The sequence below is a fragment of the Giraffa tippelskirchi genome, chromosome 3, assembly GCF_054371585.1.
Source record: "Giraffa tippelskirchi isolate mGirTip1 chromosome 3, T2T-mGirTip1v1.2.pri, whole genome shotgun sequence".
Classification (NCBI taxonomy): domain Eukaryota; kingdom Metazoa; phylum Chordata; class Mammalia; order Artiodactyla; family Giraffidae; genus Giraffa; species Giraffa tippelskirchi.
In genome coordinates, this window is record NC_137277.1 from 160,268,889 (window position 1) to 160,295,859 (window position 26,971).

General features: G+C 36.3%; 1 protein-coding gene across 1 annotated transcript in view; it reads left to right on the forward strand.

The window, feature by feature from the left end:
* VWC2L (von Willebrand factor C domain containing 2 like) overlaps nt 1–26,971 on the forward strand; it is a 178,620-nt gene that overhangs the window by 11,381 nt on the left and 140,268 nt on the right. The window contains exon 3 of the mRNA XM_081583032.1: nt 15,273–15,402. Coding sequence (XP_081439158.1) covers nt 15,273–15,402 — 130 coding nt within the window. The remainder of the gene's footprint in view (nt 1–15,272; nt 15,403–26,971) is intronic.

The following is a 26,971-nucleotide window of genomic DNA, read 5'->3' on the forward strand; positions in this document are numbered from 1 at the left end:
ACTTTTTTACAGATGATAAAACAAAGACCAACAGAAACTTAGCAGAAACACCACAATGGCTGTCAGAGCTTACTATTTGCAAAGACAATATAAATATATTTTTCCTGTGGTCTTTTATCTACATTTTAGAGCTTCAGACTTAATGCTCATTTGCATCTTTCTTTCCAATAAATATACTGGATGCAGAAATTTATTTCAGCCAATTGTCTATAGAAATGTGATATCAGGACCTATCTCCATGACAACCCAGAGTTACAAACAGACAAGAACAATAAAATATTGGCATATCTAAAATCAGTCTTTGACACAGATAGAGTTCGATTTGCAAAAGAAGCCTAAGTTTGCAAAGGCTCTAATACAAAGAGGATCCTTTGTCTAAAAATGAAAAATTCTATGATTAAACCAAGTAGTATAGGCCATAATAAAATTATATTAAACACTATCCATTTTTACAGAGACTACTTTATACTAGGAAGAAACAAAGGAACTAAATCAGCTGCCCTTGCCACATATTTGGTTATTTTAGGAACTGAGGTTCTGTGTACTTGATTTTTTTTTTTTCCACTCTGCAAACTGTCACCACTCATTACATGACAGGAATGGAGTGTGAAAAACGGATGGAGTGTACAAAAATTATCTAACTGTATGACATTAGAACAAAGGGCTATCCTTAACTTGGCATATGATCAGTATCATCTAAGGCAGGAATGTTGCAAAAATTCACATTCCTTGACCTCTCCCTCTTCAGTGCCAACCAAAATAGTTTAAATTTCTATTTTAAAGTTTCCCAGATTGTTCTAATGATCAGCTAGCTAGATTTTTAGTAGGATTTTTTATTTTCTTTTTTGTGGTCAAGTAATTTTGAGAAATGATGCATCTTTTAACACCTCTTAGAAATATGCAGTGTCTGATCATATATAGTATACTGACAGCGCTTGAAAATTTTTTAAAGGTTTGTTTGAGAGTCAGTATGAACACAGTTCAACAGCTAAGAGCTCAACAGTATGGTGAAGACTGTATTTTAGAGTAGGTTCTACTACTTACCAGCCAAGTAACTAGGCACGCATTACTTCAGTATGTCTTAGTGCACGCATCTCTAAAATAGAAATATTAGTAAAAACTACTTGGCACACAATAAGGGATTCATAAAAGCTATCTGACATTTTTACTACTATTGCTCCTAACCCGTATTTAGTCCAGTATTTCACAAATTTATGTGACAGCAGAACACTTTTTTTCCCTCTGAACATCTATTAACATCTTAAAGTTCATAAGCATTTAATGAAACCATTTAAGAAGTATTTTGTTAATGACCAAGATCATCCTTTATTCCTTTATCTGACTCTGATGGGCAATTAATGATAAAAATCTATATATCTCAGCTTATCTTTTATTGTCTGGTCCTTTTTAAAGTTTCCAAAATTGCAGTTAATGTTGTTATTTGTGTTAATTTTTGTTCCATAAGACCACTGTAAATGGACAATGACTTATTCAACATAATGGCAATGATGCCAGTTACACAGGGATCAGCACACTACAATCTATTAGCCAAATCTAGCTCACCACCCACTTTTGTAAGCAGAGTTTTATTGAAAAATAGCAATGCTTATTCATTATGTATTGTGCATGATGGCCTTCAGGCTGCAATCCAGAGCTGAGTAGTTGCTCCGGAGATTATATGACCCACATAGGTCAAAAATATTTGCCCTATGGCTCTCTGTAGAAAAAGTTTGTGAACTTCTTATCTAGGGTCAAATTCTTCTCCCCTTTCTGTGCTGTGTGCTCAGTCACTTCAGTCGTGTCCAACTCTTTGCGACCCTGGCCTGCCAGGCTCCTCTGTCTACCAGATTCTCCAGCAGGAATACTGGAGTGGGTTGCTGTGCCCTCCTCCAGGGGATCTTCCCAACCCAGGAATTGAACCCATATATCTGGCATCTCCGGCATTGCCGGCAGGTTCTTTACCCACTGAGCTGCCTGGGAAGCCCTTCTTCCCTATCTACTTCCCTCACATCATACTGTCATCAGATCATTCTAATTCGCATTCTTCAAAGTTACAGATTCTTTGGGTTCTGTTAGGTATAGATTTTACTTCACTTGTAGGTAGTCTTGGGGATGTCTTTCCACATGTGTAAATCTTCAAAGGCATTTAAATTTGCCTATTTTAAATGTATTATACATACTTAACAACAGACATGTTAAGTCATCGCACATTTGTCTCCAAGGAGTATGGCTTTGCTCTTTGCATTGATGTATAATAATTTAATAACTTTCTACTTACTGAGAATTCTCAGATGAAATAGGTAAGCAAAGAGGATAAAAATGTGCTTTATTTGAGATCCCATGTGCTCTCCTTTGAGAGTGTGATAAATCAGGTAGGTATTTTTCCTTTAATATAATATAATAGATATATTTCCTATTATATTAATAAATGAAAATATGTATCTTATCTGCTCAATTAGATGTTAAGTTCACTAACATGTTTTCAGGTCAACTTGTGTAATACATGGTTTGATTCCATTAAGTGCCCTTAACGTCTCTGACATGTAGAGAGGTGATAGGTGTGAGGCGTATACCAAATTGTATAAGACATGAATCTGACCCTCAAGTTACTCCTAGTCTATCAAAATGAACACCACAGATAACCACAAATAGCAGATGGTCTGGGATGATTGCTCAGGAACTCATATCAGGAAAGGAACAACTTAGTCAAAAGAGCTTAGGAAGAGCCTAAGAATGAGGATTTCAGGCACTGAGAACATTTTAGACAAAATTGGAAAATTGGAAAAAAATCACTGGAAAGCACATTCATAGAAACTTGAGTTAACCCAAGTGGCCAGATTCAGAGGAGACAAAAAGTGAGAGATGAGAGAGAGAAGGGACATGGAGCCAGCTCACAGTGTGAAGACCAGGCTTGGGAACTTGAACCAAAGGCTGGAACCAGTGTAAAATCACTAAAGGGCTGGAGTTAGTGACATAACCAGATTTGTGCCTGAGGGAAATATAAATACTTGTTGACAATTTTATGAGGTTTTTTTCATCTTTGTTCCTTCATGGAATGATTTAGTTCTAAGATGATTTTTATTCTCATAACTGATAAGGGAGGCTTCTGACTAACTGCAGTGCTCTCACCATTAAACCTGCCCAGATTCCAAGAGTATACTATGGACATTATGCAAGAAAGGTGATAGAGATGGCTTATTTAAGTGTGTACACATCCTGTATTCTGGAATACCTATTCAATTATAACTGAAATATTTCATGTTAAGTCTCATTTCTTCCTGATGGAAATGTTGTACACCGCTAACATAAGGGAAATTCTTTGCCTACTCCATGTTTTACATCACTCAATTTGCTTCACTTAAAAAACTCCAATGGCCATAAAGAAGGGTGAACGAACCTAAGGCACATTCCTGTTCATTAAATGACAACAACTAGAAGCAACCCTACATTCTGAAAGTAGTGAGGATTGACCAGGAATTTTGTAGTTGTTGTTTAGTCATTCAGTCGTGTCCAACTCTTTGTGACCCCATGGACTGCAGCACACCAGGCTTCCCTGCCCTTCACTATCTCCCAGTTTGCCCAAACTCATGTCCATTGAGTTGGTGATGCCATCCAACCATCTCATCCTCTTCTCCTCCTGCCCTCAATCTTTCCCAGCATCAGAGTCATTTCCAATGAGTCGGCTCTTCTCATCAGGTGGCCAAAGTATTGACCAGGAATATTTTTTCAAATTTAGTTGTTTTCATTTTAAATTTCCACATAATTTTCATTTCCAAATGAAAATTAAAAGCAACAACAAAGATAATGTGGACCCCAAAAGGGCTTTTTGCAGCTTTAGAAATACCACAGTCATTGTAGAAACTCCCAGTGGTTACCAAATTAAGTCCTATTTCTATATGGGGAGAACACAGCCCAGCTCCCTGAAACTCCACCTATTTTCACTGTATGCTAATTTAATTTTACGTTCCTAAATAGGACAGGAAAAAAAAATTAAAATTGTTCAGTCTAACTTTAATACTCCCCAAACGTTAAAAATAAAATCCTGCTAAAATAGCAAATCTTTGACAGCTGAGATTTAGAAAACTTCATTAGGGAGAAAAGAGACAATCACAGAGAGTTTTCCTTTTTATAATGAGATTCTAGGACTTTCAGACGGAGAAGGCAATGGCACCCCACTCCAGTATTCTTGCCTGGAAAATCCCATGGACGGAGGAGCCTGGTAGGCTACAGTCCATGGGGTCGCAAAGAGTCGGACACGACTGAGCGACTTCACTTTCACTTTTCCCTTTCATGCACTGGAGAAGGAAATGGCAACCCACTCCAGTGTTCTTGCCTGGAGAATCCCAGGGACGGCGGAGCCTGGTGGGCTGCCGTCTATGGGGTCGCACAGAGTCGGACACGACTGAAGCGACTTCGCAGCAGCAGGACTTTCAGATTTAAACTAGAAGATACTTGAGTCAGGACTCCAAAAAAAAAAAAGTGAGCTCAAGTTACCCCACTGCAAATATGTTTTCGGCAAGACTCAGATTAAAGAGTGAAGTTTCATCTCTGTAAATGAGAATCTTAATTATCGAAAAAAAGTTTTCCAGTATCATTCTGTCTAATGATAATGAGTGCAAACAGTGCTGCACTTTAGAGATGCAACAGATTGCCCTCAAAACTAAAATAGATATTCTTTACAAATTTAATATTTCAAATAATTTATAGTAGAGATGATTATGCCATGTGTGTGTTAGTCGCTCAGTGGTGTCTGACTCTTTGCAACCCCATGGACTGTAGTCTGCCAGATTCCTCTGTCCATGGAATTCTCCAGGCAAGAATCCTGGGGTGGGTTGCCATTTCCTTCTCCAGATTATGCCATAATTTAATAAAAATAATTTATGATCAATATAACTTGAGAAATGCACAGTCATTGAAAATAGATAAAGGGAAAGTAAACAAACCACTGGTCAACTAGAAAGCTAGGATAAGAACGACAGTCATTTACAAAGTGTATAATTTACAAGCTTCTTCAAATATTGTTATTTCCATTTTGTCTCATAAAGATACAGTGAGGAAAACTACAGGTCTCTTAATATTATGTTATTATTGATTTATTCCTACAAATAAGAAAACCTAGTTTCAAGTGGTTTAAGTAACTTATCCAAGCTAATACAACATTGTTAGATGACAGGACTTAAGCTCCAAATGTGCCTACTCCTTTATCCTATAGCTGAATTCCATTTGAGATACTAACAATGTTCACACGTGACTACAAGGTTGTGATTGCTTCTGCTGTACTTGCACAAAGGATACACACTGAAGTCAGAACTTTTATCAATAAATTAATCAGTCATTATTTTTCAGTTAAAATAAACTCTCATATTATTGCCCATAAGCCATCCCAATTTATTTCTGTGGAATAAATTAAGATAGGAATTAAGCATCTAAAACTGAAGCATAAAGTTGAGTAGGAAATTGCTGTTTGTACTTAAAATTGGAAATGAATGTTTTATTATATTAGTAATCATAAAGAAATTTATTTTACTAATTCTAAATTTCTCTTTAAAACAAGTAAAATGCGTGTTACTAGCAAATGGAAAATGAAAAGATTGCAACTTTTAGATTTCTTAATCATCTGGCACTCCCAATACAAATGGACTTTTGTGTCTATTACTCCCATCCTACAGACTCTGAAAAGCCCTGAATTCAGTATCATCCACACAAGGCAAGAAAGCTAGAGTTACCGCCCTCTCTCCTTCCCCTTGTCACCTCCACTCAGTGTTTCCTGTAGAATAAAACTGATTGTACTTGTCTCTTACATGATTCTTTCACACTGTAGAATTCTAACAGTGATGTATTCACCTCCACCTGCACATGACCTTGTTTTAATGCTATTATAGATTATGGGCTTTTAACTGATAAACAGTCTGTCCTTTTCAATGTCAACAGGAAAGTTTTGAAGTTATGTGGTTGTTCACTTTTCCCTTGTTGCATAAATGGGTAATAAATGGAACAGCCTTAGCGTGGAGACATATAGGCTCTACTCAAAATATTCAGTTCCTTGACAGGGACCTTCCTTGTACTAAAACCACTCTTAATCCAGCTTATCAGTGAAGGACTAGAAGCTGCTGCTTTTCTAGGCTGTTTTACAAGTATAATACTTTATCAAAATCTTTATCTTCAATCTACTAGCCTTTGTCTATACCTTTGAGTTCTTCAAAGATCTTAGAGGCAACTAAAACATCCTTTTCCCTCTCAAATACACACTGATATTTCCTTGTTAAGTGTACATTTGCCTACTTAAAAAATACATCTGTTATTGCAACTAAAAAGAGATTTTTGCTTACATTCTCCTTATCTATATTTTATTTGTCTCTATGTTATCCCTTATGTTTTCAAAAAGGCTATATTTTATTGTCATAAGACTCCTTGAAAATATCCATATTTTACAAATGGCTCTATACACCAACAGTTTATCAGTATGGGCAATATATAATTGTAGAAATGTCTGTCCTTGAAACAAATGCCAAAATATATTTACATTTTTTAGAATTGTTTTAGAATAAAATATTTTAGAGGAAAAAATCATTAATATGATTCATTGTTGTGTAGCAACTATAATGATGAGTTTTCAAGAATGAGTAAACTTTTTGTGCTTGACAATTAATAATTTTAGATGGGGTATACTTCATTAACTGTTTTTGCAGTATTCTTGTATTTTGCATTATCTCAGAGTAAATGCAAATTTACTCTGTAGAAATATTAATAATTCTGTATTCCATTATAATAGTACCATCAGTTATTCTTATAATCAATTGATTTAAAAACTCAAAACTTATTTTTATAGATACCTAGATGGTCAATTTTGCCATTTATTGAGCGAAGGCTAGCTATGGAGTTCATCTTAGTATACCTTACATACATTATCTTATGTATAATACACATTTAATGAATATGCTGAATAAATAATTTCAAAAATTTATATAATTTCTGATTTTAGTTTATTATGTACCTAATTTATTATAGCTACATGGGCAAAGCAAAGCTATGTGCACTCATTACAATTGCTTGGCAAAAATTGTTTGTGTTTTCAACAAGCATGAAGTAGTTTTTGACAGATACCCTAGAAATAGTATTCCATGATATATTATCAAAATACCAACCCCTCAGAAAGAATAGCTGTTTCAGTCATTACTCAAATGATACAGTCATATACATTTTCTGACCTAAGGAGTTATTTTAAAAAAATCTATGCATTGGTTTATTTACTTCGAAAGTATTAAAATTCATTAAAAATTCCAGCTCTATGTTCATAAATTGATAAGACCTACAACCTCAGTGTTTCAAATATGCTCCAATCAAAGGGACAGATCACTGAAGAGACCACTACAACCCCATTAGAACAGTGAGGAGAATTTTTAAGCAGTGACATATTGGTCTTATCTCAGATGATTGTGAATTTTGGTTACAATCCATTGGATCCATTGATTTTTTAGGTGACAGCGGCCTAATGCAAATTCCTGGCTAAAGGAGTGGCAGTGGATGTTAAATACTCTTGTACTCTGTAATTTAATGCATATTTTAATGAAGTGAACAGTCAGACTTCTGATAGGCATCAGCAACTTTGAAATAGAGTCTTCCAAATTTCTCATACGGTCTGAAAGTAATGAGATTTGTTCCATAAAGTGAGGAAATTTATTCCATAAATTATCTCTAAGAGAAGAGTGCTTCTTAAAGCAGAATCATTTCCTTGGTAGAGATCAGATTTTAAATAGTTGTTTAATAAGAAATTTGGGGGAAAGCAGTCTGAACTATGTTCTCTCAGATAATTTTTGCCCATTATCAAGGAAATGGAGTACCACATGATGTCTGAAGGCTGCTAAACTTAGAAGGAAAGCCACTGACGTAGTTAGTGTGCTAAAACTTGGTGCTTAGACTTCATCCCTTCTTTAAGTATATATCCCTTTACTCTTCACCATTATTCACTGAGGACTTTCTAGGAATCAAATTGTCTTTCTCAGAGTATTCAGCGAGTGTTTTGTTGTACTCTAAATCATCCTTTAAGAAAAAGAACATGGGCTTTCTTGGTGGCTCAGTGGTAAAGAATCCAACGGCCAACGCAAGAGACATAGGTTGGATCCCTGACTTGGGAAGATCCCACATGCTGCAGATCAACTAAGCCCATGTGCCACAATTAGTGAGCCTGTGCTCTAGAGCCCAGGAGCTGAAACTACTAAACCCATGCACTCTAGAGCCCATGTTCTGTAACAAGAGAAGCCACTTCCATGAGAAGCCCTTGCACTGCAGCTAGAGAGTAGCCCCCACTCTCCACAGGTAGAGAAAAGCCCGCACAACAACAAAGACCCAGCATGACCAAAAATTAAAATATAAATAAAATTATTTTTAAAAAAGAAAAAAGACATGTTTAAAGTGAGGGCCTTTTCTGAAAAATATTTTGTAATATACTAAAATCATTTTTTTAATAAGTAACCATTAAACTTGACACATTATAAAATGAGGCTAGCTTTTTCTTAGGCTCTTTAACAATTCCCCTACATGTATTCTCATCTTAGTTATCATGGTATTTTGTAGTGCAATAAAAGTCTGTAATTGTCAACTTCTAGATAGTCTAGTCAGTGGAGTGCTTGGAGATTGACTTAACTGGTGATCCACATGATGGATATGATGAATTTCAAATTACCTTTAGAGGGTAAGTTTATGTTCATTCCCATAATGCTGAAGCCCAAATATTTACTTCATGAATCATAATCAGAAAACTTCTTCCCTCAAAGTTCCCATACAATATTTAAATAAAATACAAACATTATTGAATCAGAATCCTTCCCATGCATGATAAACAGATGAAACTGCCCAGGTGTACAGTTTAACAAACATGGAAGCATAGAATATACATAAATAATTGTGTATACGTTAACAGAGATTTCCTGAGTATCTGTTATGTACTAAGACGTCTTCTTGGTGCCAAGAATATAGCAATGAACAATATACTATAAGAAGCTTATAAACTATGAGGAAGGCAGATAAGAATAAATAATTGTAAACAAATCAATAAAATAATTTCATAATGTGATGAGAGCACTGAATGGGCCATGTGTTGGAAAAAGATGTTGGCGAGAGAATCAGGTAAGAACTCCTCTGAGAGAGGGCATTTGAATTGACATATAAATGATGAGACTTCAAGAAAAGAAAATAGATTTGTTGTCTTTTTTCCGAGTGATTTATAATGGTCATTTTAACCATTCACAATTACTCTTTATCTAGAGGCTTCTAATCAGAACTTTTCTTCAATGTGTTTCTGACATGATTAATTCTATTAGTTCACAAACCATCAAACCAAGTCCTATAAAACTTTATTGCAACCATATCCTACTTTGAATAAGAGAAATAACCTAAATATTCTTTTAAATATAGTCATGTGCTTCCAGTTTTACACTTTTTACCTTATTTTTCAGAGAGCCATCACTAGCTAAATATGCAAGTGAATAATATTAATGTTATAATATTTCTTACATATGTGCGTCCCAGTAACTCTGTGAGGTTGGTAATATTGTTATTCTTTTGTTTTATAAATAAAGAAACTAAAGCACAGAAAGGCTGTATAATTTTCCCAAGATTCAAAACTAGTAAGCAAAGCATTTTAGAAAAGAGCTCAAATGCTAAGGCTATGGAGAATTTACTTTTAACCACAATACCACAGCCACCCAAATAAAATCAACAAAATGAAACTTTTTTTTTCAATTTTTCCTAATTTAGAGTTCCTCGATTTGTAAGAATGTTATCTTCAGCCTTACCAAGTTAAAATAGTAAGCGGAATCCTGCCAGTTGCATCGTCACTTTGAATTTGTATAACAAACCTTACAGACTGGGACCATTTCCTCCCAGGTACTCTACATACAATGCCAGTAACAGTCACCACATAAAGAATAATGCTGTAAGGTATCGGTGCCTGGACCAAATATCCAGCCTTTCCTCCAGAAAGGATAAGTAAATCTCATTGTATTCAGATTACAAAATAAGGGTGTATATTCTAGAAGAAAGGCTTTCCTAATAGCGCAGTGATAAAGAATCCAACTGCCAATGCATAAGACGTGGTTTCAATCCCTGGGTCGGGAAGATTTCCTGAAGAAGGAAATGGTGACCCACTCCACTATTCTCGCCTGGGAAATCCCATGGACAGGGGAGCCTCGCGGGCTACAGTCCATGGAGTCGCAAAAGAGTTGGATGACCAAGTGACAAAACAGCAACAGCAACAATCTTCTCTAAATATCTGGAGACTTCTTTGCAAGTTTCCAATAACATGTTCTAATAATCTTATAATGATGCTTAGTGATGATCACATTAGCTTCAGATTCTCACAAAGAACATATTTGACTGTTTTTCTGGAGTTACTCAGTCCCTCCACTAATCTTAAGTTACCAGTTCTCAGGCTACTTTTTGCATTTTTAAAATCACAAAGCATTCTACTGTTTCCAGGATTCTGGAATTCTGATTCTGCAAGAATTCTCAAAAATCACAGACAATGGCATTAGGATCTCAGCTTCAAGGTCTTCAGTGATAAACCATAGTTTAAAGGACGCATATTGCTGTATTGCCATGTTTCCATTCTAAAACCAAGGAGGAAGATTTGAGCTCTAGTCACCTAAACCAAGAGTTAAGAAAGAGCCCCTTTTCATTCTATTAATTTCAAAATAATAAATACATCTCTAGGAGGACACCCCTTGAACTCTAGGAATGGCCTGGATAGCATTTGGATTTGCCACACAAATAATTTAATCACAGCAGAAACTGTAGATAAAATGTATGGTTTCTGCTTAAACAGATAACATGTTCAAAAAAACTAAGATGAAGACATACACATTCATAACACATACAATATTCAGATCACCTAGTACAAACATTAAGAAATAAATTTGACCTCTAAACCTAATTTCAATTAAAATTTATGTAAAGGCATATACAGTGAATGTTACTTTATTTTTCAGAGCTTTCATTGAAATAAAATGCTCTGTGAGATTTCTTAGAAAAAGATTTTCCTTGTATAAAATTTTAGGATGGTGTTATTTAATCATCTTACTGACCAAATCTCTGACAGGAGGCATGTACTGATCATAATTTCACATGTTCTTCTAAAAGAAAAAAAAGCAAGAATTTTTTTTTTTTTTTTCCGAAGTACTTGTTCCAGTGTTCTCTGTTCCTTGAAGGATAGCTTTATTGTTTAATCTTTAGTTTTACGGGGGACACTTTCAGATTTAATCTATAGTCTTCACATTGAAGAGCATGATAAAAGGAAATTAGTAACCATCTCAGTGCTTAAGATGTAAAGATTTATTCAAAGCATCAAACCTTTCACAGTTTTATGCTGTAAGGTGGGAAGGATTTTTACAGCAATGTAAATAAATGTGAAGGATTTTTACAGTAATGTTAATGTTAAAGGAGCACACTGCCCACTCCTAAGAACTTCTGGCTGTATAAGCAATGACTTTGAAAGTAGGGGTGGTACAGGAAGTCAAATGAGGCAAGAAAATGATGGGTGAACTGGCAAGCTCAAGAAAGGAAAGAGGCTTAGGGAGGGAGGCTGCAGAGGACAGACGGGGGCTTTAGTGTAAGATCAGTAGATTAAATTTGAGAAGAGTATTTAGAGGGGGCTGGGGATGGGCACATGGCGACTTGCAGTGAGAAAAGTAGACTGTAACAGAGGCGTTCTTTGAAAAAACAATCAAATAACAAAAGAACTAACAGGTTTCTTGAAAAGAGATTCTAGACCAGGAAGAGAAACTGGTATATAAATAAAGCCAGGTTCAGGGAAAGATTGATTAGAAGCTGCCAATGGCTAGGGTGATATTTTTATTTTTCTAATTTGTGATTCTCATTATTCAAAAATCCCTTTCAAAAGTCTAGCATCCTCTTATGACTAAGCCTTGTAGTATTAGCTCTTCCTCAGCGTATTTTTCAGGAATCCATTGTATATACTTCCAGCCACCACTGATTTTAAGCAGAGGCCCTGAGGTCTTTACTGGACCATTATCTGTTATTGCCTCTCCCAGATAACTACCATGAGTGTAGCTACCAGGTTACGAGACTTGAAGATGCCAAAGTCACCAAGAACACGAGCCTCGTGGCAAACTATCTCTAGCTTATTACAATTTTCTACGAACTCACATTGGCAGGAAGTTTAGCAGCTCTACTGCTCCATCATAATCTATTTACCAACAAACCTAGTTAGTGAAATTCTCTTTCTTAGCAGGAAGTATCTATCCTCTATAAATCGTTCATTCAGTTGCTAATGGTTATTTTCGTGGATCTGATTGGCCTAGAGAGGTGTACAACACACTGGACAAAAAAACTACTCAGATGGGGGTACGCAGAACAGACCTCTCATGGCAGTCCTGTATAGCAGTTAGGCTGCCTAAATTCAAACCCTGCCCTTCCCCTACTCCCTACAGGACCTACTGAACCTCTCTGTCTATTTGCTTATCTGTGAGATGGAGATAATAACAAAATGTCTTTCATAGTAAGTTATTATGAAATAAGTAACTTGATGTAGTGTGATACTCAGCAGTTAATTTCAAAAATATCATTTGAATCAGAATGGTGTTCTTCCTCAGTCTACACTGGGAATCTAATAACCCAACAAATCTTTCTCAATGACTGCAGATACTTTGAAATAAATGTTTTGCATTGGAAAATCTAGGGGCTCTTTGGGATTTTTAATGCCCAAATCACTCCACTAGAGTTACACAGATCAGCCTCTCCTTCAGCAAGAAGGGAACCAGCAGAACAACCACAGCTGTGGAAGGGCAAGGGGCAGAAACAATGATACTAGCAGCTCCCATTTTCTCTCATGTTAGCGATAAACTCAGGCTAAGTCCTTGCTGTACATCAGAAGGCTATAAACAAGTATTTCTTTGCAACTAGTAAAGAAAAGGGAGACACATTCTGACAAGTTTGCTTTGGAATTTAAGATATCACAATGGGACTTGCAAAATAGGAAGCAGTATAGCAGATTGAATATCCATCTCTCACGCTATTTCCTCACTCAGAATTTCCTTCATCAAATAATGTGTTGTAGTAACAAACTTTTCCTTAGTTTACTGAGATTATTTGGTAGAGGAGCTCCAGGAATGTTTCAGCCCTTGGGATGATACAGTAGATTTTTCTTGAATACTTAACCACATGGTAAAGAGCTTAACTGTACTCACCAATAAACTAGTTGACCATGCTAAGAGATAGCAATATTTCTTCCACGGATTCTATGGCTAATTCTATTCTATCTACTAAATTTGAAAGTAAAATAATTCACTGAAAGCTAAACTCATTTGAATGGATAAAGAAGTCGTGGTACATAAATACAGTGGAATATTATTCAGCCATAAAAAGGAATGAATTTGAGTCAGTTCTAGTGAAGTAGATGAACCTAAAGCTTATTATACAGAGTAAAGTCAGAAAGAGAAAAACAAATATCACATATAAGTGCATATGCATGGAATCTAGAAAAATGGTACTGATGAACCTATTTACAGGACAAGAATGGAAATGCAGACACAGAGAACAGACTTATGGGCACAGTGGTAGAATGAGAGGGTGGGACAAATTGAGAGAGTAGCATTGAAATATATACACTACCAAGTATAAAATAGGTAGCTAGTGGGAAGCTGCTATTTAACACAGGGAGCTCAGCTCAGTATTCTGTGATGACCTGGTGGGGTGGGATGGGTGTAGGTGGGATGGAGGCTCAAGAGGGAGGGGATATATGTATACTTATAGCTGATTCACTTATACAGCAGAAACCAGCACAGTATTGTAAAGTGATTATCCTCCAATTAAAAATAAACTTATAAAAAGAACATTGACTTCCCTCATAGCTCAGTCGGTCAAGAATCTGCCTGCAAGGCAGGAGACCCAGGTTTGATTCCTCAGTTGAGAAGATCTCCTAGAGAAGGAAATGGAAACCCACTCCAGTATTCGTGCCTAGAGAATCCCACTGACAGAGGAGCCTGGCAGGCTACCGTCCATGAGCTTGTAAGAGTCAGACATGACTTAGCAACTAAACCATCACAAAATTAAGAAAGCTAGACTAGCATTCTTCAAATAGAAAGCACAGATAAAATTAACTTGAAGTAAATAGTTGAAAGATTTCTACTCTCACAGACTACCTGAGTCAAGATGCATTGATATTTCACAAAGTGTCAAGTTCATAAAGAGAAAAGAGTTGACAGGTCTTATGGACAGTCGTCACTGAGACAAAGGCCGTGGACTTGAATGAACACAATTTTCAAGTGAGTCACTGTGGCAAAGAAATTGGAGGCAGAACTTTCCAGGGACAAATGGCTTGTTAGACCTGTATAACTTCTAAGAACTCCAAGTTTTCATTCCAGAATTTTCAACCTCTATTTTATGAGAAGGAGAAACTAGAAAGTGTAAAAGATGAGAAAGTCACAGAGTGGCCACTGCCTTAGATTATTTGTGGTATAGGAAGTTTCTAGAAAGGAATGAGAAAACCCCAAACTCATTCTTCTCTGGTAAGTACTGTGAAGACAAAAATTGGTGTCTACTTGTTAATTTTTTTCTCTAAATGAGTCACTGTTCAATTCTACTTTTAGAGTCTCTGACTCTTAAATAGTGGATTTTTAAAGTCTGTCAATTTTAGTTCATTCATAAAAGCAAGCAGGCAAGATGAAAAGTATTCACTAAATCTTCCAAGAGGCAGTACCTGGACATTTGGATCCCAAATGCAATCTCCTCTAAAATTCACATTGGAAAAAAATGCCCTTTTGAATCTAGGTTAGCTTGAAAAGGAGTTTCTACCAAAGGTAAAGCTGTCCATTTACCATTTTCTCATTTCTCAGTAATCCTTTCTTTGCAGGAAAAAATGACAAATGGAAAAAACTTATTGCACATGTGCCAGTGTCATTCCTGTTTACAGAGGAAGGCAGAGCAATCAGTGCATCTGGAAACCAAACCAGGAGGTGACATATTAGCTATCCAAACCTTTCTTTGGAAAGTAGGAACATAAGACATAGGAAACTTCATACATGAGCGCTCTGGTTGCTCATGGCAACCTGAGCTGTACTTGGCAACCGACCAACCCACACACCCTTGGCTTGGGTGTCCAGGTGAACTTCCATGGGGAAAGAATGATCATACACATGGTAAATGGAGTTAATACAGTAAAGCCAATATAAACACTGATGTTTTATCTTCTGACAGCATATGAATGTGCAAGCATTAAGTTATAGGAGAAAAGGGGCTAATTTTAGATTTGTTCCTAGCCCTCTCCATGTGAATGGTGTCGCTGTGAGCCCAGCAATGAAGTTCACTGTGTTGTAGCAGACTGCGCAGTTCCTGAGTGTGTCAACCCAGTCTATGAACCAGAACAGTGTTGTCCTGTCTGCAAAAATGGTAAGACCGTACTGCATTAGCTTTCAAAGAGGGGTTAGTGCAAAATACAGATACTCCACCTCTGCACACCATTCAATGCAGAAGCCCTCTGAGATCTACCTGTGTGATTTTTCAATTTGGGCATGGTCAATTAATATTTTTATCCCACCTTAAAGTGAAAATAAGCCAGCAATGGGTGAATCATGAAGTTTTCCATCTGGGGAATTAGAGCTCTTACAAGCTGACTTTGTTGTGCTCCCTATTATTTATTGTTGATTTATAAGAATTTTGGAACAAATGGAGTACCATTGTTTTGTAGTGACTGGATTTCTCTTTTGTGGAGGCTATGAAGCAGTTCCTAGTACATAACCCAGGATAGAGAGTAGCATAAATGCCAGGTATTTTGCTTTGTGCATAGACAAGACTTAAAGTTATCAACGAATTACAAAAATCAATTACTCATGCACTTAAGTAGAAATAAGGAAGATGAGAAAGTTTGGAGCTTTTATTCTAGGCCTTTATTGTAATGGAAAAGTACTCTCATAGTAACTACCATGGAGGGGAACTTGGTTTATAAGTTTATGAGTTCCTTCTGGCCCTTATATGATAGAGAGGTTGAAATGATTGTGGCATGCCAATCACCCAAAGTCAAGGTGATGCCACAGAGAAAACAATGCAGTGCTATAAACCCAGGACAACTTACCAACAAACTCAAAATCACACTCTTGCTATGATTTTGATTGTATATGATCAAAATATATAATCAAATATCAATCAAAACATAAATCTTCACTATGTAACATTCTGTCAGTGCGTTTGAATGGCATTAATATCTGCTTGAAAAGGTAGGTCTAGCTCTTAATTAAGCTGAGGTCACTCTAACGTTGAATCCTTACCTTCTTCTTTGGATTAGCAGGTCTCATCTTCCTCTGTTATATATTTTTGTCCAGAATCTGGTATTATGTAAGCTCACCTACTAATCTTTTCCCTTACAGAGTTATAATTAGTAAAACAAACAAACAAAAAAACAGGTTATTTATCCAAAAACAAAAAAAACAAAAGCAGTTCTGATTGTTTTTATAATATTCATAGTGTTTTGGCATCTTCTCATATGACTTATAAAGAACCCTTATGACATTTTTCAGGCACAGTTTTTGTTATTTCTCATCATATAAATCTGTTGAGTCAAATGTTAAACAGCACACCTGGGTTCTCTTTTTCTTTCTATCCATCTCATCCAACTGACCCGTGTCATAGTGACCGTCACTCTGACTTAGAAGATAGAGATAAATATCCTCCTGAAGTTCAACCTGATCTAATATATGCAAAGGTATCAACTTTAAGACCTTATATTTTTAAAAGGATATTGAAGAAATTGGAAAAGATACGGGGAAGAACAATAAGATGATTTAATGGTTGAAACATAGGACCTTTGAGGACAGACTGAAGGAGTTTGCATAATTTGTCCTGGAAAAGAGAAGGCTCCAGGGAGACCTAACTGTCATAAAGTATATGAATGGTTAGTCTAAAGTAGAAGAACACCTGTTATTTTTCATTTTCTCCAAGGACAGAAGGAAGAAAAAATCAGCTTCCTAATCAATCTTTAAAAATAGGATTGACAACTCTTTGACTAAAGACCATTTTTTTTTCCAGAAGCAACTGTCTAAACAGGTCCTTGAGGATCTTCTCTTCCCTGGATGGCCCTGGTTGGCTGTGTTTTACATTTAGGGTAAACAAAACTATCCTTATAGTTTAAAACTCTCACCTGGACATACTCAAAATACTTGGAGAATTAAAATATATAGATCATGTATTTAGAGTACAGATTTTAAACATACATCATCCTAGGTATTCCTCACCCAAACCTTTAATATATCCAGAGTTCATGTTTATGTCAAATGTTAAATTAGCCTCTACAAACTTAGTTACACTGTATTTTATATCACACAACATTATCCTATGTCTCTCTGCCAAGTGTGAGAGTAGAAATTTGTCCTCAAATGAAACTATCTTTGTACATTTTGAATATAAAAATGTATAAAGAATGAACTTCAACTGTTCAATTCATTAGGTAATCAATTAGTAACACTTCAGTATTCCTGAAAAGTCTATGTGGAGAAAAAGAAATATATCTTAAGTTTTTCATGAAGAACTGAGAAACAACCACTTTTTCCATTTCTTAGCAATTTTTTTTTCTTTTCTAACTAAAGAAAATGAATCTGAATTAGAATTAGTCCAAAGACTAACTCTGAATGGGATATAACATTATGACATGTTATCTTTTATTATTAAACATGGCTAATTAGTCATTTATGCCACAAAAGTAAAGTGTAATCATTGTCTATGAAAGGCATATTAACGATTGCTGGAGAATCCTTATGACCACCAATGGTACCAGTCTCAGCCTCAATTCAGTTGCTCAGTCGTGTCTGACTCTTTGCGACCCATGAACTGCAGCATGCCAGGCTTCCCTGTTCATCACCAACTCCTGGAGTTTACACAAACTCATGTCCATTCAGTCAGTGATGCCATCCAACTTTCTCATCTTCTTCATCCCCTTCTCCTCCCACCTTCAATCTTTCCCAGCATCAGGGTCTTTTCAAGTGAGTCAGCTCTTCACATCAGGTGGCCAAAGTATTGGAGTTTCAGCTGCAACATCAGTCCTTCCAATGAATATTCAGGACCGATTTCCTTTAGGATTGACTGGTTGGATCTCCTTGCAGTCCAGAGGAATCTCAAGAGGTTTCTCCAACACCATAGTTCAAAAGCATCAATTCTTTGGCGCTCAGCTTTCCTTATAATCCAACTCTCACATCCATACATGACTACTGGAAAAAAACAGCTTTGACTAGACAGACCTTTGTTTACAAAGTAATATCTCTGCTTTTTAATATGCTGTCTAGGTTGGTTATAACTTTTCTTCCAAGGAGCAAACATCTTTTAATTTCATGGCTGCAGTCCCCACCTGCAGTGATTTGGGAGTCCAAGAATCTTAAGTCAGTCATTGTTTCCACTGCTTCCCCGTCTATGTGCCATGAAGTGATGGGACCAGATGCCATGATCTTAGTTTCCTGAATGTTGAGTTTTAAGCCAACTTTTTCACTCTCTTCTTTCACTTTCATCAAGAGGCTCTTTAGGACTTCTTGGCTTTCTGCCATAAGGGTGGTGTCATCCGCATATCTGAGGTTATTGATATTTCTCCCGGCAATCTTGATTCCAGCTTATGCTTCATCCAGCCCAGCGTTTCTCATGATGTACTCTGCATAGAAGTTAAATAAGCAGGGTGACAATATACAGCCTTGACGCACTCCTTTTCCTATTTGGAACCAGTCTGTCGTTCCATGTCCAGTTTTAACTGTTGCTTCCTGACCTGCATACAGATTCCTCACGAGGCAGGTCATGTGGTCTGGTATTCCCATCTCTTTTCAGAATTTTCCACAGTTTGTTGTGATGCACACAGTCAAAGGCTTTGGCATAGTCAATAAAGCAAAAGTAGATGTTTTTTCTGGAACTCTCTTGCTTTTTCAATGATCCAACAGATGTTGACAATTTGATCTCTGGTTCCTTTGCCTTTCCTAAAACCAGCTTGATCATCTGGAAGTTCACTGTTCACGCACTGCTGAAGCCTGGCTTGGAGAATTTTGAGCATTACTTTACTAGCACGTGAGATGAGTGCAACTGTGCGGTAGTTTGAGCATTCTTTGGCATTGCCTTTCTTTGGGATTGGAATGAAAACACGTTTTCCAGTCCTGTGGCCACTGCTGAGTTTTCCAAATTTGCTGGTATATTGAGTGCAGCACTTTCACAGCATCACCTTTGAGGATTTGAAATAGCTCAACTGGAATTCCATCACCTCATCTAGCTTTGTTCATAGTGATCCTTCTAAGGCCCATTTGACTTTGCATTCCAGGATGTCTGGCTCTGGCTGAGTGATCACACCATCATGATTATCTGGGTTGTGAAGATCTTTTTTGTATAGTTCTTCTGTGTATTCTTACCACCTCTTCTTAATATCTTCTGCTTCTGTTAAGTCCATACCATTTCTGTCCTTTATTTTGCCCATCTTTGCATGAAATGTTCCCTTGGTATCTCTAATTTTATTGAAGAGATCTCTAATCTTTCCCATTCTATTGTTTTCCTCTATTTCTTTTCACTGATCACTGAGGAAGGCTTTCTTATCTCTCCTTGCTATTCTTTGGAACTCTGCATTCAAATGGGTATATCTTTCCTTTTCTCCTTCACCTTTCACTTTTCTTCTTTTCTCAGCTATTTGTAGGGCCTCCTCAGACAACCATTTTGCCTTTTTGCATTTCTTTTTCTTGGGGATGGTCTTGATCCTTGCCTCCTGTACAATGTCACGAACCTCCATCCATAGTTCTTGAGGCACTCTGTCTATCAGATCTAATCCCTTGAATCTATTTCTCACTTCCACTGTATAATCATAAGGGATTTGATTTGGGTCATACCTGAGTAGGCTAGTGGTTTTCCCTACTTTCTTCAATTTAAGTCTGAATTTGGCAATAAGGAGTTCATGATCTGAGCCACAGTCCACTCAGGGTCTTGTTTTTGCTGACTGTATAGAGCTTCTCCATCTTTGGCTGCAAGGAATATAATCAATCTGATTTCTAGTATACCACTGGTACCAGTGGTCCAGTGGTACCAGTATTTTTGAGCAAATATACTGAGCCCCAGGTTTTGCTTCCTCTAATTCTTAGTCCAGTAGATGGAAACATGACCCAGGTGTAGAAGAGCCAAAGAGGCAATAAGTGTGTACTGTAAGAAAGTATAACTAGAACAATTTCTTAAATTTCCAACACATGATAAGACTATCTTATTCTAAATGACAAGATTCATTTGCCCCGCATCGTGTAAACTATTTTTAAGGTATGGTACTATTTTCTTATGTTGAAAAACAACAACAAGAAGAAAAAATCTGCCCAGTGGATTCAAGGTATAAGCTGTACATCCTAATTTGTAAACATCCCTTTAACATTTTATACATTATCTTAAATCTTCAAAAATGCTGAAAAAATTTAACTTGCATAAATGCCAACTATCTTGGCTGCTAAATACTTTCTTTCTACATGCTAAGATCAATTTTTCTGCATTCCTAAATTATAATTTGCCAAGAGCAAGAAACATTAAAGATATAAAATGAATGTTTAAAGCAATAGAATCTACTACAAACAATATTCAGTTAATATCAAAATCTTTGTTCTCAGATTAAGACCAAGAAAAAAAGGAAGTACAGTGGTATATATGTAGGTAAGTGAAGTTTTCCCAGAAAAGAGTAAAATGTAGCAATTGCCTTTAAAAATAAATATTCTTAATATTGTATGTGCAAGGTAATATGATCCCTAGATAAATAATGATAGTCTCTTTAGTCTCTATAATATGTAATTTGTAAAAATAAATATAAAGTTATATACTTCTAAAACTTTTCTCTAATGATGTAAAAAAAATAATTTTTAATTTCTTGCCCTCCATGCTGCCTTGTCTCATTTCCTGGCTCTCAGTGAGTCTTCCCTGGTGGCTCAGACAGTAAAGAATCTGCCTGTAATGCAGGAGACCTGAGTTCGATCCCTGGGTTGGAAGATCCCCTGGATAAGGGAATGCCAACCCACTCCAGTATTCTTGCCTGGAAAATGCTATAGAGAAAGGAGTCTGGCAGGCTACAGCCCAAGGGGTTGCAAAAAATCAGACATGACTGAGCGAGTAACACTCAGTGTTTACCTCAAGCAAGATTTCCCAGTGGCTAACAATGAGCACAGCCAATCCACAAAATACACCCCATTCTTACTAAAGTTAGGTTAGCACCAAGAAGACATTATAAATTTAGTCTGAGTAAAATAGAAACATTAAGGAAATATGTGAATAGCTGGGCATACACAAAACAGGAGGAGAAAGAAGAAAGTAATTTTTTTGGGGGGGAGGATTACAGTGATTGATGTAGGAATTTATTGTTTTAAAAAAATTTTATTAAGCATTTGCTTCTCCCTCCTCTATACATCTTCATGAACTTACAATCCAAATGCTTCCCTGAAAGATATAACATTTCTAGACTGTTTTTCTTCCACCAAGACTCTGACTTTGGCCTATCCTTCAGCTCCAGTCCTTTCCATGGGAATTAATATTCTTTATTTTTTTTGTTTTTATAATATGAAAAATAGATTAGCACAGCATCTACATAAAGAAAATATTTCTATTTTGGAGCATCATATAAATATTTCAAATATTTGGTAACTGACCGTTCATTTGACTAGTGAAGTATTTGGTCATTAGATCATCCAAATGACTAACTGCATTTTTTATATTTCACCTGCCAATACATCAGTGAGTTTTCTGTGCTTTTCACTGAGATAAATAGTCAGTCATATTCATGATTTGGAAGAAAAAGTCACTTCATGAAAAACTGAAAGACAGGAAACACCCTCCATAAACATTAAATAAGGAGTTTTCATATCCTTTTCAACTAAACTGAATTTGTTATAACCCCTGTTCAAATATTTAATTTCATATCCCTTACTGTCTTCCAGTTCAGTAGTGATACACATAAAGAAGGAAATAGACTTAGCCAAAAGGTAAATGGAAAGAAGATAGCAAAGGGATGGGCAGTGTACAAATAAGATAAAGGACTTTGGAGCCATCCAATGCCTTCTAAACGTGCTTGGCTAAAATGGTGCTATGGATCAACACATATGATGTTAATATTCCTAATAAACAAAGAGCTCCTTGAGATAAATAAGAGAGAAAAACAATTCCACATGGAAGAAAACAGGCAAAGGGTATACAAAGAAAATTCACAGTAGAAGAAAACCAACTGTCTAGTAAATATATGAAAACACACAAACCTCCCAAGGGATCAGGGTGATAGCAATTAAAACAATGAGATACCACTATTGTATTGATAATAATTTGAGACTGATGATACCTCAAATCAGCAAATATACCAAGAGCTGAGAAAATGCTGCAACAACTTTTAAGAAGGCACTATCAAAATGTTCATGTAATTTGAAGTTAATAGTTCCACTTTTTGTACTTCATCCCACATTTATGAACTAAATTTCCACTGCATTTTAAGAGCTTCAAGGTGGGAGAAATGTAATAGCACTTCAATGGAGTAATAAAAGTATATTGCAGCCTGATGTTTTTCACTGCTGTGTAAAATAAATAAGCAGTGTAAGAGTAGACTACCCATTTTTTTATATATAATATGGTATTGTAGTCTATATATAATATATACATTTTAAGTGATATATTTAAACATCTTAATTTTTAGCTGATACACAATTTTAAATAGATACTAAATTTGTATGTACATAAAGAGCCAAGTGTGGATACACAGTAGAATATTAGCAGTGATTCAATGATTGCTTTGAGGGAGTAAAAGTGTGAAGGTAAATGTGGGAGAGACAAGAGTTAACCTCTTTAAAATATTAACTCTTTACAAATTGAGACTAAAACCAGCAGTAAAGTACACAAAAAGGTAGTTCACAAGCAAAATATAAATATTCAAAAAATATAAAAACTATTCAGGCTCACTAACAAATTAGATTTGTATTTTTTAAACCCTTTGTTATCTTTGTATGTAGCATAGGAAAAGTTCTGTAATAATATACACCAAATTTTTATCAGTGATCCAGTGATCAAAAGAGTAATTAAAGGATAGGGATCGAACCCATTTCTCCCGCATCTCCTGCATTGCAGGCAGATCCTTTACCACTGAGCCACAGGAGAAGCCCATTTATATATAAAGATGACTAAAACATTTAATAAAATAAGACTAACAGTATATATTAAGATACATTTACCTCAGCCCTAAAAGACAGAATCATGCTTAATACATAAACATTAAAAGCATTCTTAATGAGCTCAGGAGCAAGACAAAGCTCTACACTATTACTGAAAATTCAAATAGATAGTAGACATGAACTAGCTAATATAATCAGAAAAGAAAGAATTCATAGGAGAAAAGTCAGAAGACAGAACGTCTACTATTTGCATATGAGAATATACTTGAAAAATCCAAGAAAATAGACTAAAAACTGCCATAAAGATAATTTAGTAAGATAGTAGAGAACAAAATGTGAGAGTGCAGATCCCTCTGGGCTTCCCAGTTGGCACAGTGGTAAAGAATCTGCCTTCAATGCAGGAGATGCAGGTTCAATCCCTGGATCGGGAAGATCCCCTAGAGGAAGAAATGGCCACCCACTCCAGTATTCTTGCCTAGGAAATCCCATGGACAGAGGAGCCTTGTGGGCTACAGTCCACGGGATCACAAAAGAGTCAGACACAACTTAGCGAGTACACAGCAACAATAGCAAAATATTTTTAATGATGTATAATATATTTAGCTTCCATTTACCATTATGTTTTTTATCTCATATAATACATTTTTAAGCTTTAATTTCAAATGGCTCAAAATTGTGAAAGTAATGGATGGGAATAAGAGATGGGAATACCAGACCATCTGACCTGTCTCTTGAGAAACCTGTATGTAGGTCAGGAAGCAACAGTTAGAACTGGACATGGAACAACAGACTGGTTCCAAATAGGAAAAGGAGTACGTCAAGGCTGTATATTGTCACCCTGCTTATTTAACTTATATGCAGAGTACATCATGAGAAACGCTGGGCTGGAAGAAACACAAGCTGGAATCAAGATTGCCGGGAGAAATATCAATAACCTCAGATATGTGGATGACACCACCCTTATGGCAGAGAGTGAAGAAGAACTAAAGAGCCTCTTGATGAAGGTGAAGGAGGAGAGTGAAAAAGTTGGCTTAAAGCTCAACGTTCAGAAAACTAAGATCATGGCATCTGGTCCCATCACTCCATGGGAAATAGATGGGGAAACAGTGTCAGACTTTATTTTTTTGGGCTCCAGAATCACTGCTGATGGTGACTGCAGCCATGAAATTAAAAGACGCTTACTCCTTGGAAGGAAGGTTATGGCCAACCTAGATAGCATATTTAAAATCAGAGACATTACTTTGCCAACAAAAGTCCGTCTAGTCAAGGCTATGGTTTTTCCAGTGGTCACATATGGATGTGAGAGTTGGACGGTGAAGAAAGCTGAGCACCGCAGAATTGATGCTTTTGAGCTGTGGTGTTGGAGAAGACTCTTGAGAGTCCCTTGGACTGCAAAGAGATCCAATCAATCCATCCTAAAAGAGATCAATCCTGGGTGTTCATTGGAAGGTCTGATGTTGAAGCTGAAACTCCAATACTTTGGCCACCTCATGCGAAGGGTTGACTCATTGGAAAAGACCCTAATGCTGGGTAGGATTAGGGGCGGGAGGAGAAGGGGACGACAGAGGATGAGATGGTTGGATGGCATCACCGACTCGATGAACATGGGTTTGGGTAGACTCCGGGAGTTGGTGATGGACAGAGAGGCCTGGCGTGCTGCAATTCATGGGGTCGCAAAGAGTCAGACACGACTGAGCGACTGAACTGAACTGAGATATATTAAAATAATATGTAAAGGTATAATAATTTTAAACAGTGTATAGTGGAACAAAAATAGATAAATATAACAGAAAATCAGAAAGTAATTCACATTTGCATTACAATTTAACATACTCTTCATGTGACATCCAAGCATCTGATGAAAGAATAAATTATACTAAAAATATAAAAGTTAATTTTTTTTTTTACAAAAGTGAAATTACATTCCATTACTACCCATTATACAAAAATAACTATCAGTTGGATTAAAGTCCTTAATCTAAAAAATGTGATCATAAAGGGATTTTTTAATCTAAACATCAATTTACTCTTAGGACAGAAATGGTCTTCCTAAACATAAATGCAAATAACGAATTTATAAAAGGAAAAATTAAAATAATGTATATCTCTGAACAGTATGCTAATAAATGATTTTTACTTTTTTTCCTTTGCTAGTCCATAGTTCCTAAATTTCCCTTAACAAACATTTATGATCCCTATGGTTTAAATTTACTATTTAAAAGAGAAAATAGAAAAATTCTTTAAAAGGTAATACAAAAATATTTAGTTTTATAATTAATCACATACTTCTTATTAGAAATTGCACTGTTAATCCTTGTTATAACTTCTATTCCATAATTAATGAACCAACTAATAATTCCACCATTTGACTTTCAGCCCCTTTTACTATGAGATTCTTTGTAAAGAATTTGGAAAACTTCATTGCCCATTTTATGTACTTATTAGTATTAAAATATTCCCTTTAGTCTATCCATTTACATCTTCATGAAGCTATTTTGCAAATCAGCCTTTTAAGTGTGAAAATTAGTCTTTCACCTCAATTTGATATTTTCTCACTTCCTCTTAGGTAGACAGTAACAACTGAAACAGAGACATTAAACAAACATACTGAAGAAGAAAAATTTTCTGACACTTGCACATATCCATTGGCTACAGAATCTCTGAAACATTTCATGATGAAAGCACATCCTATGAAGGGCAGTTTCAAAGTCTGCATTTTATTGACTCCATAACTGAAGGTCAGAATTATCATATTCTTATAGAGTAGATGTCAAAACAGAGTAATTATAAACAGACATTTTAATGAGCTACAAACAATAATTTCCTGTTGCTTTCACAAAACTTACTCCAAAATATGAAAGGAAATATTTATATGTATGTTGTCTAAAGCCAACAGGATTCCCTCTTAATTCATCAGCAAATTAGATTTCAAAAAGATTATTTTACAATGTTGAGACAATGAAAATTAATGCTACATTCATTTCCTGCTAGTAACATCTCTTCTTTAATTATTAGAGCTACCCAGTCCTTCAGAAAATGAAAGGAAGAAAGCCAACATATGCAAAAATGAGAATTTTTCTCTGTGTTTTCTCCTCAAAATACAGAAAATGCATAGGGGCTATTTTTTCTCCATGTAAACATTTGGGTCTGTTCCTCCCACAAAGCACACACTTAAGCATACATTAAGAAGTAGAACTCAATCCTTGGAGCGCCATGTAGTACTTTGATGTCCAGGGCATCTGAGGGACTGGAGGAAGGATGATGTACATGCTTGTACTGAATATCTTGTTCTTACACATTCAGATAACCTCAAAGGTAATCTAGTTCAAGAACAGTTGCTTGGTGGAGTGCTGAATATGGCTCTCAGAACTACCCATGCATTCTATTCTTAATCCCACCTTCCCTCTCATTCGTGAGACACTCTTCATTCATGGTTTTGTAGAACAGTGCTGACTTCTAGGATTGTATACAGTAATCTCTAACAAAACACCTCTCAACTGTGGGTGATGGCAAAAGGGCCATGGGGATCACTAACAGGTTCCTTGGGAGTTGGATTTGATTCTAGGAGTAATTAAGTGAATGAGGTCTGACAAGGAAGCCAAGACATTCAGTTCTGCTAAGTCTTTTCTAAGGGAGACTTGAGTCACTGGCCGTGGCGGGAACTACACAAGGGATTGCCTCAGGGGTGTGGAGCCACCGGTCCATAATGACTCCCAAGCTCTTCCTCACACAGCCCAGACATCCGTGTAGCTCTCAGAAGCACCCAGAAACCAATGGGTCGCTGCTGATGATGAAGGCGCAGAGTAAGGGAGAGTTTCCCTTCATCCAAACCTCTTTTC